The sequence below is a fragment of the Pteropus alecto genome, unplaced genomic scaffold (assembly GCF_000325575.1).
Source record: "Pteropus alecto unplaced genomic scaffold, ASM32557v1 scaffold25, whole genome shotgun sequence".
In the NCBI taxonomy this organism is placed as follows: Eukaryota; Metazoa; Chordata; class Mammalia; order Chiroptera; family Pteropodidae; genus Pteropus; species Pteropus alecto.
The window spans coordinates 6952481-6963254 of record NW_006441955.1 but is presented as its reverse complement, the minus strand read 5'-3'; the positions used below and the strand labels follow the sequence as shown (position 1 = coordinate 6963254).

The following is a 10774-nucleotide window of genomic DNA, read 5'->3' as shown; positions in this document are numbered from 1 at the left end:
GTTTTTTTTTTTTTTTTTTTTTTTTTTGAGGTCACTCAGGCCCCTGGGAAAAGGGTAGGCTTTTAATAAATACTTTTGAATAAGGAAATATACCATTGATGCCATTTATTAAAAGCCTAGCTTTCCAGTCCCTTACCTCCTTTGGTCGTAGTGATTTTACAGACTTTGGAAGGTTGTTGTTCCTCAGGAGCTGGACTGCGTATTGTTCACCTGCTCAACAGACCGTCTGATTTACTGCACTGGGCACAGTTGGGTGCCAGGCACTAGAAATATATTGAGAGTAAGGCACAAATCCAGCTTTATGTGGCATGGCATAAACCTCCACATCAACATGTAGAGCCTGTATTATAGCAAAACTTTTACACCTTTTTGGTAAACAAGTTAGACCTCTTATCCTTGGGATCATGAAATATATGTCTTTATAATCCACAGAGAACTGTAGGTGTTGTGAGTAAGAACACATCAAAAGGAAATGAATGGCTCTTCAGATATTACTTAGTAGTTTTTCTTTTTTAGTTTAAAATTTAAGATATTGTTGAGCTATATGACAGTGGCATTATATTTATTTGTATTAGGTTTTGTTAAGTTATAAACTAAATTAATCTCTTGAATTACTAAAAAAAAAAAAAAAGTACCAGTGGCTATAACATAAGTTCTTTCTTTTCATTTACTAACCTTTGTTTCCTTCCTCTCACAGGTCATTGAGGATCCCATACAAGTAGAGAGAGTCAAATTTGTGTTTGAGACAGAAAATGGATTACTAGGCAAGTATGCCCGGCCTTGTTAGGAAACATCTGTAGCGAATGTGCAGATACCTGTCGTTTTACCCAGTCCTCCCCAACAGGTCTGCCCCCATTCCCTGGCATAGGTTAGTGAGCAGTCCGGCAGAAGCCTGGTGAGGGCCATCGGGCTCCCTCATTCTAGTCATGAGAATTAAAACATGAGGACCGAATTGCCCTGGATACTCTCCTACTTTTAGTCAGTACAGTACAGCTTGTGGTCCCTTTACTGGGTCAGATAAGATTCGAGGTGCTATGATTTTTTTCAACAAGCTAAAGGCCACTTTCCAACATGAGAAATCTCTCATTCTCGCTCATGTAGCCACTGGGGAGGAAAAAACTAAAACCTCAGACTCATGATACCGTCAAGCTCATGAAATGTGATTTTTTTTTTTTTTGCCTGTGGTATAAACACATCCAAATTTCTATTGTCTACACATAATAGGTTTTTGGCAGAGCTTTCTTTTTCAGAAGGCTAAAGTGGTTTCAGTGAGCAATTTCTTAGAAAAAGTTTAGTTAAAAATACTCTCATCCAGCTCCCACATTCTACCTGTATTTCCACTTAATCTGAGTCATTTTAGATTTTGCTATATATTAAGAGAAGATTTAGGACCTCCTTTTATTGCAGAAAAGATGTTTAAGCTAAAAAGTTCTGTAGCTACAACATTCTGGGCTGCCCCCTTAGAACAGTGTACTATCCTCAGAGCAGCACCCAGTCTCTCTGGAACTCATAGATTATACATTTCTCAAGAGCAAGGGCCAGGCATTATTTACCTTTAAATCCTCAAAGCCCAGAACAGGAAATATTTGTTGAACTGAGCTAATAGCATAAATTTCCATTTACCAAACTAAAAGTGTTATATCTGTTCTGTCACTGGCACGGTAGATGGAAAAATTTGGAGGTCTCTGAATGAATTATCAGCCAGTATAAATTTTAGTTCTTTTCAGTTCTCCTAAAAGTCACACTTCATCACCACGTGTGTTTCTACCTGTTAGAATCTGGGGGATCGTGTAGAGTCAGCACCACCATGCTTTAATTAAGTTCCTTGTCTTCTTATCGAAGTAGTTTGTTGTAAATTTGCAGAGCAAGAGAGCTGTTATTACTTAGACCCACTTTAAGTGTAATGCTTTATTATTAAAATTTCTTCTCTCCCTTCAGCTCTGATGCACCACAGTAATCATGTGGACAGCAGCCGCTGCTACCAGTGTGTCAAATTTCTTGTAACTCTTGCTCAAAAGTAAGTATTGACTCAAAATGCAGGGAGGAAATGGTGTTTTTTGGTTACAAGTCAAATATGACCAGAAAAAATACCTGCCTTGTTTTAGTACCTAGAGAGTCTGACTCAGTTAGGGCATGCTTGCTTGGATGATATAGAAGCCTATTCACATGATCTCAAAGAGATGTGAAGTGGAAGTATTCAAAGAGTAGCAGATCTTAGGGAATCCAAGAAAACAGGCTAAACCACCAGGCTTTATGCAGGAAGGACAGGAATCAAGGCAGATTTGGGGACCTTAACAGCAGGAGTTCATGAACCTTCGCTCAAGATACCTTTCATTAATGTAACTAAACTGCCAACTCTGTCAGGTTCTAGGTCCCCGCTTTCAGAATAGTCGCTCAAGAGACAAAATCATGTTACAGCTACTTTATGAACCTAGGCACTGTGCTGAGTACTTTGTCTGTATTCTCATTAATCTGAGCAATAGCTTTATGAGGTTAGGTACTGCTATATAACGTCCCATATCACAGGTCTAATCAGGACCCTGGTACCGGTCCATGGCCTGTTAGGAACCGATCTACACAGCAAGAAGTGAACGGTGGGCCAGCAACCGAAGCTTTATCTACATTTGCAGCCACTTCCCAGCACCAGCATCACCGCCTCAGCTCCACCTCAGATCATTAGGCATTAGATTCTCATAGGAGCACTGGTTCCTGGTGCCAAAAACATTGGAGATCATCGTTATAAGTGACAGCATAGGCTGATTGACTTCAAGTAGAGGTTTATCCTGTATGGATATACCATATTTTACTTATCTATTCTTCTCTTGATAGTCACTTGGAAAGCAAAGATTCTCAATGTTAGAAGGAACCTTAGTGGTTTGCTTCTTTAATGCCCCTACTTAGTACATGGACAGACAAAAGATCAGAGTGCCCACATGATAACCCAAGATACTGAGCAGACTACACTGCCATCTCTGAGTCTTGCCTTCTTTATAGCTTACTTTATTCTTCTCCAGATATTTGCTGATTATTAGGCATGAGTATTGCCATCCTCGGACTTGTACCAAAATAAGAATGAGAAATCTGTTGGGCTTAATCTGTTTTTGAATATCCAAGCAGATATAAATGAGAACCCTGCTGAAATAATGCATGAACATACGTTTTCCAGATGACATAGCCTTGTGGACACAGATGGAGATCATCCTGCTACAATTGTGGTTCATTAATTAGGCTTGATATTGGCACATGTTATCATAAGTACTGCCTAAGAGTGGCATTTCCAAGTAGTATTGGGGCCACATAGTATGTCTGATGGCAGCACACACACAGTTCAGATCTCAGTGTTTTTATGTGTACTTCCATATCCCTCACACATCCGTTTTATACACACACTAGTGGCAATATCACCATCTTCAAATATGAAGGATAGCTTTCCGATGAGCAAAAAGAAATGGAAAGAAAGAGGGGCTCTGAGACCATGTTTAAAAATAATATCATTCTTACTCAAATCACAAAAATTAAACTAGTTTGATTCTATCAAGAGATCATTTATTAAATGTACAATTTGTTGGGCTTGTTGATTTTCGATTTTTCTGCTTTGAATTTTACATAAATTAAATGGATGAGTTAGATAGATAAGAGACTTTTCATTATGTATTTACCTTTTACTGCCTTTTGAAGTTTAAACGTGTGAATGTACCTAAACAAAAAAAAAGCAAAAATTCAATATCAAGACAACTGAAATTTAATGAAAGCAGCATTTATGTTTCAAAATATATAAATAAGTGCTATAGATTAAACAAGTATATTTTCAAAGAAAGCATTTGGTTAATTAAAATCTCCAATCGCCAGGTGTCCTGCTGCTAAAGAATACTTCAAGGAGAATTCCCACCACTGGAGTTGGGCTGTACAGTGGCTTCAGAAGAAGGTGATTGCATTTTGAACTTTTCCGGCTATAACGTAGAAATCAATCGCAGCATGTCTTATTAGGAGAGATCTCTTAAACTTAATTTGAGACCGGCCTCAAAGTATTTTCAGACTTCAGGCTTTTTTTGGTACAGTTGATACTTTATGCATTAAGTTCATTCCTTAATACGTATGTCTTAACTTTATAGGTGAAAATGTTAGGGATGGTTATATATAAGAAGTAGCATTTAATGAGCTGCCAGGAGTGGAAGTGAAATATTCGAGGAAAGAATCTCCCAATGTAATAGAAGGTCTGGGTAGATTTATGTGCTGGTTTAGATGCTTTTATACTCTACTACCTAATGGTAGAAATAGTGGACTTGTGGGCTTATTTGTCATCCCTGATGGCGTTTTTGACCTTCCATCTTAGATGTCAGAACATTATTGGACACCACAGAGTAACGTCTCTAATGAAACATCAACTGGAAAAACCTTTCAGCGGACAATTTCAGCTCAGGTGAGCGTTGTCTTTTGGTTTCTTGTGGCTTGGAATCCCTTAGGTAGGATTTTTAGCACACTTTTTGGAAACTGCAGCCTCTGAGAAGAGAGGTATAGGTTGAAAATGAGAAAGAACAGAAGAAGCAGTTGAATTTCTATGAAAAGACAACAAGTTGGTGTACAGTTTGCAAATTGTTTATTTGCCTAGAAGAAAAGCAGTGCGGGTTGGTTGGTCTGGCCCCCACATGCCATAGAGGTTCAGGGAGGCTCCTGGTGCCTCCAAAGATCAGGTAAAGGGTAGTCTTTCTTGGCAGTGCTGCCGCCACTGCCACTCCCTAACTTTTTCTTCTCGTGTTTAAATCTCTCACAGGATACTCTAGCATATGCCACAGCTTTGCTGAATGAAAAAGAGCAATCAGGAAGCAGTAATGGATCGGAGAGCAGTCCTGCAAATGAGAATGGCGAGAGGCATTTACAACAGGTATAACTGTAGGGCATATCCCTGTATGAAAGGACAGCGCTTGCTCTGAAGTGTTCCAAAAAGAATTTTCATAATCAAGGAAAAAAAGGAGACACCAGCTCCGCCCTCCAGTGTGATCTCTGTTCAGGTCTCACGAACAATATGCTTACAAAGTGGAACAGTGCTGCAGTGTAAAATTCATACAAGGCTTTGACCTCAGTCTGTGGCTGGCTGTTCTAACCAACCTATAGTCCTGACAAAGCCAGGCTATAGCTGTATTCATTCCAGCGCATTCATTTCATTCAGCCGGGTTATGAAAAATCACTCTCTCCAGCTTTTGCTTTCACTATCCTTCCTGGAAACCTGGACCCTTGAAAGGAAGGAGGACCTCATGCCATTGAAACCTACCTACTTGTCAAGGGAGTCAAAAAATAGTTTTATGCTTACCTGTAAAAAAAAGGGAACATTTTCAATACTAATCACTATAGTAGAAAAGGGAATGAAATAATTATTGAACACCTACTATGTACAAAATAATGAAGCAGATGCAAATGTAATGGTGTGTGTGTGTCTTCTCTCTAGTCTGTAACCTCTGTAAGGGCGGCCTTCTCTGTAGCTCTGTCACAGTGCATGGTAGAGGCCTCATTAAATGAATCTGGTTGATGTTGTATGTGCCTTTTTTTTTTTTAATCTTTTAAATCCTTATAACCTGTGAAATCATTCTTACCCCGATTTTACAGAAGAGGAACTGAGGCTCACCTGCGTTATTTGCAGAGAAAATAAAAGCTATCAGACAAGAGCTCCAGCACCTGCTGGCTCCCAGGCTTACAGCCCCTGCGAGCCCCCTGACCTCATTTCTCCTGTTACAGGGAGCCCGCCCCCCATACCCCTCCACCATCTTGTCAGAAACCCTACATTCTATCTTTTTATCTCTCCCTCTCTTTGGATCTTAAACTTCTCCCTCTCTACAGATTCCTCTCAGGAGTGTTTCAACATACTCAGTTCTCATCCATCTTTTAAAAACACTGTTTTCTTCCCTCTTATCTCTGCCCTGTTTCCTCTTCTTCATAACCTAACTTCTCCAAAGAATTGTCAGAACTTAACTATCTTCAGTTTCTTCTCTCTCACTCATTCTTCATCTTCTTCCAGGCTGACCCCTCCTTCCCTCCTCTCCATCTCAGCAGCTGGGGTGACAAGCAGCCTACATTTTCAGTCCTCATCTGAGTTGACCACTCAGCAGCATCTGACACTACTGGCCACTCCTTCCTTTTTGAAACACTGTGTTCCTAGGGCTTTCATGACACCTTGGTCTCATAGTTCTCCTTCCACCCCTCTGTCAGTGCTTTCTCAGTCTATCCATCAGTTAAGCCTCTTAACTGGGCCACCAGTAAATGTTCCTCAGTCTCTATCCTGTGTCCTCTTGCCCACAGCCTGGCCTTGATTCTTCAGAGTGCCATACATGAACATACAGCTGTCTTCCTGATGTCTCCACCTGATATGTCTCAAAGACACCTCACACCTAGCTTGCCCAGCCCCACCCCACCCCAGGCTAATTTTCCCTCAGTGTTCCTTTTCTCACAAATATCACCCTTGTGTACAGGGTGTCATCCTGGAGAGCTTCCACATACGTTGCAGTCAGTTTCACGGATCCTGTCAGATCGACCTTTTAAGCATCTCTCATTCATCTATCTGTTCCATTATCATAAGCACCTTTGTCTCTGGGTGTCTGTAAGAATCTCCCTCTGTTTGCTTAAATCTTTCAATGGTTTGCCATTACTGTTAAGAGTAAAGGCCAGAATCCTCAATGTAGTCCTGCTTGATTGGGCCCCACATACCTTTTCCTCCCTCATTTTCTGAGTTCTGGATACAGTGGCCTTTAGTTTATCAAATATACGTCGTTCCTTCCACCTCAGGCCCATCCCACTCAGCCCCATCTCACTCCCACTCAGTGTCACTTGGCAGAGATTTTCCCTCCCCACTGCCACCCTAGCTAGATCAGCCCCAAGACACATGGTAGGCATTCAAAACTTTGATATAAAACAAAGGCCACACAGTTGGTGACAGAGGCAGAATTCAGACTCAGGAATGACCCAGAGCCATCTTTGGCTGTGTGGTACAGTTTCCTACACAGCAGACGTCGGGACAGCCAGTGCCTCTCTCCACTTTATCACATTGCTCCCCAGAGTTCTAAGAGCTGCCTGGTTGCACGATAACGCTGTGACTTTGTGGGAACACAGAAATCAAAGTTTTGCATAATTAGTAATTAAATACGAGTTGTTATATTTTATTACCCTTCGGTAAACATTAAGTTGTTAAATGAGGTCATATTTAAACTACAGAATACAAATAAGTCAGTTGGCATAGAAAAACGTTTTTCTCTAACTTTACTATATACGATAACTTCCTTTCCTTTCTCAAAGGGTTCAGAATCGCCCATGATGATCGGCGAGTTAAGAAGTGACCTTGACGACGTTGATCCCTAGAGGAATGTGCCCAGCACAGGATGAGGAGTCAAGTCACAGCTACTAGATGCTCAGCACCTATCTGAAATCAGAATTTCATCCTTGAACCCTTACAAGAGCCTGAAGGTTGAACTGGGAGAGCCTGCCTTGGCTCTGGAGACATGTGCGTTTTCGAAAGAAGCACTCTTTGGCCAGAAGGTTTGGAAGCTGTTGGCAGTGGGAGAACTCTGGTTTGTGGATCAGAGTCTCAGGGCCTGATCCATATGTGGATTCACATTTCTCTGGAGATTTTATGAAATCAAGCCGGTGGCAGACTTTTTTGTTACCTGAACATACAAGAGTGAGTGAGGGTAAAGCTATTGCTTTCTCTATGATGCTACAAAAGAAATTCCTTTGGTTTTTATATTTAAAAAAAAAAAAAAAAAAGCAAGCTGCCTTTAGATATGTGGGGGCAAATTTTTAATCTTGCAGTAACATTGATTAGGGATATCCAATTTAAAATGATGTAAAGATATGTGATAAAATTCGTTTTCATTGTAAAATAGTAAAGAATTCAGTTTACACAGACCTTTGTATTTAATATGTCTCCTTATTTGTACAGAATTCCAGATGGGTCTGGATGAGAGCCCTGGGCATAAACTCGGATCTTGATGAAGTGTTACCAAGATCAAAAATAGGGGAATTATTAAGCTCTTTAAGATATTTTTTTCTGATCTAACTGAGATTGAAAAGAGCAATAAAAAATATATATATATCATGTTCTCCAGAAGTACAGGGTGCATTCTTTAACATCATTCACTAAAGAAGTTAAGAGTTGTTTCCAAAACAAATTTTAAAAACAGCAAAATAAAAAGCACTTTAAGATGTAATTTTATTGAGTTTGACTTCATAAAATCATCTTTTTAATGCTTGGAGACATATTGAATAAACTGTAGTCTTAAATCATGTGATCTGCAATCATTTGCTTTTGCTTAAAACGTAATTACTGAAACCTTTGGTACTGGTTGTATATGAAGTTAAATATTTGAGTTGGGAGACACTGCATTGTGAGTTTCTAGTATTACAGACAAGGAATGTGAGACTTTGTTTCTTCTCAACATGAGTAATTAACACTGAAAAGATAGAGACAGGATTTGTTTTCCCAGAAATAACTCGAAAGCAAGTGAACAACCATTCATATTGTTGTAAGTCTCAAGTCAGTATAACACCATTCACTCATTTCAGGTTAGATACCAGCTCCCCTTTTTTTCAGGAAGAGTAAGGGATATGCCAACATATTTTATGTATTTTGTACATTTTGTATTTTAAGTTGCTACACAGTTTTCAGCCCTGTTTTGCCTTTAGTTACATTTGTACTTTATTTTCAACTCACCATGCACAGAACTAGGGGAGCCTTAGGAAGTGCCAGGTTGCTACTGTCGGATTTGCCAAGTCAAAGAGGTGCAGCCAGCCCCAAGTGCCTTTTTGGTGGCTTCTGCATAATGTGGACACTTGACAGCACAGTCAGCTCTTCATTGTGGTGCACTTTCAACAACCCAGTCATTTCACTGTTGAAAGTGGAAGTTACTGTGCGGCTAGGCTTCAGTGTGTCACCATGCTGACTTCCTGCAGGCTGTGCTGGCTTTTGTCAGACACTGAGTAGATGGGGGCGGGGGGCGGCGGGGGCGCAGTATTTAAGAGCAGGACTATGCCCTCAGAAATGATCAGAGGCAGTTGGCAAATTTTATATGGTTCTGATGTTCTTGCAATTTTGAATGTGATGTTTTAAAATTGATTTTGAGTATGTGAATACTCCTACTGTTTATCTCTACCCCGCCCTCACCCTTCTCTCCACCACCATCCTCACAAAAAGATTGTGTGGGACATGACATTGAAATGCCGGTGATGAGATGTGTTGGGATATCATCGCTGGCAACTGCACTCAGGAGCCCAAATTCAGGAGTGAAATTGCCACTTCTAGCCCCTTATTTCCTATGGAAACAACGCCTTCCACACCCCAGCACCTGCTGTCCTCACTGTACAGCTCCATCCGGATCACTGTCACTATTGTGTGTTACACGCTCTGGTTAATTTTGCTTACATTGTTGCTGCAGTGACATCCCTCTCACTTTGCCAGTAACCACTTGATTTCCAATGGCTGCAGTCTATGAACCTGCTGATGACCTTTTTTTAATGTAGTACAACAAAGTGACAATTGTGACAGGCTTACCTGGGAAGAGTTGTCGTTTTTACTGCCAGTTTTTTGGATGAAGATGTTTTTATAAATCTTTCAAAATGGTCTACAAATCGAGTAGGAATTGCACAACCAACTCAATGCTGTGTGTTTTCAAGAAGCTCCCTTTGCGAGGCCTACCGTAGATGCCAAATCTGCGCATCAGAGGCGTTCTGGGAAAGAAAACAGATGAGCATCCCAACGGGTGTCATGCCCATGTCTTCTGGAGTTATCGGCAGGCATCGTGCCCACGACTTCCGGAGTTCTTACACGGTCACTGACAACTAGGAAGAATCGTAGGACCTAGAGCACCGTGTCATCAGACTTACCCTGTCTTGCCCCGCCCTCCCAGCTAACATCGACGTGTGTGCAGTTCCCTTCTGAGCTTGGAACAAGCAGGCTGGAATTTTCCTCTGCTACCTCTTGTGTACAAAATCTTGTTTATAAAATTTCAAAAGGAAGTAGATAAACTAGGGAAGAATCTTAATTCTAAATTAGTTCATGAGTGGCCGAGTTCTTAGCTTCTGAGGGTATAAAATAAATTTTTCAAAAATAGAGAGTTGGAGTCTCACATTTTTCTGCATGTAACAGAAAAGGGTGGGGGTGGGGGTGGGGCACAGGGGCATCAAGGGACTATGGCCTGGTTTGAAATGGTACTGTGATTCCTTTAGTACTTTATACTGGTGGTGTGACCAAGGTCCACCCTTAGGGGGCAATGGGTCCTCTAAGCCTTTTGCTATTCTTCCCTCTGGATAGCCCGACCATTTCAGGATTCCTTCTCAAAGCTTGGTTAAAGAGGCCGAACTCAAACTGATGGCCAACACACATCTCTCTCATAGCTTTCAGGTCAGGTCTCCTAAGTGGTCCCCAGCAGAAATCATGTCCCCAGTCAAGCTGGGTTTCTTGCTGCACCCCACGAGTCTCTGTCTCACTCCTACTATTCCTTGTTTACACACATGGTTTCCCTTTCATGGGATGTTTGCTGCTACAGATCTTGCTCTTTGGCCCATACTAGGCCCTCCCCCACTCCTTGTGACCATCAGCAAGAACCAACTGGGTGTGGCTAGCCAAGGAACTGACACTCGGGGAGTCTCACACTGCATAGCAGGCAGAGGTACCAGTGCCATAGATATACAGTTCTTTTTTCTAGCATTGGGCCATTAGCAACTGGCAGCTCTTAAATGTTTTCTGTGACACTAAATAGTCAGAGTTTGGGAGGATTTTTGCCTTTGCAGGCTC

The 10774-nt window shown here is 41.1% G+C and overlaps 1 protein-coding gene across 1 annotated transcript in view; it reads left to right on the top strand.

Moving 5' to 3' along the window:
* Window positions 1–10090, top strand: part of USP24 (ubiquitin specific peptidase 24) — a gene marked incomplete at its 5' end in the record, with an annotated part of 122963 nt that extends 112873 nt beyond the window's left edge. Inside the window, 6 exons of the mRNA XM_025051992.1 lie at window positions 698–764; window positions 1939–2017; window positions 3850–3925; window positions 4334–4420; window positions 4772–4882; window positions 7282–10090. Coding sequence (XP_024907760.1) covers window positions 698–764; window positions 1939–2017; window positions 3850–3925; window positions 4334–4420; window positions 4772–4882; window positions 7282–7344 — 483 coding nt within the window. The remainder of the gene's footprint in view (window positions 1–697; window positions 765–1938; window positions 2018–3849; window positions 3926–4333; window positions 4421–4771; window positions 4883–7281) is intronic.
* Window positions 10091–10774: the final 684 nt, after the last annotated feature.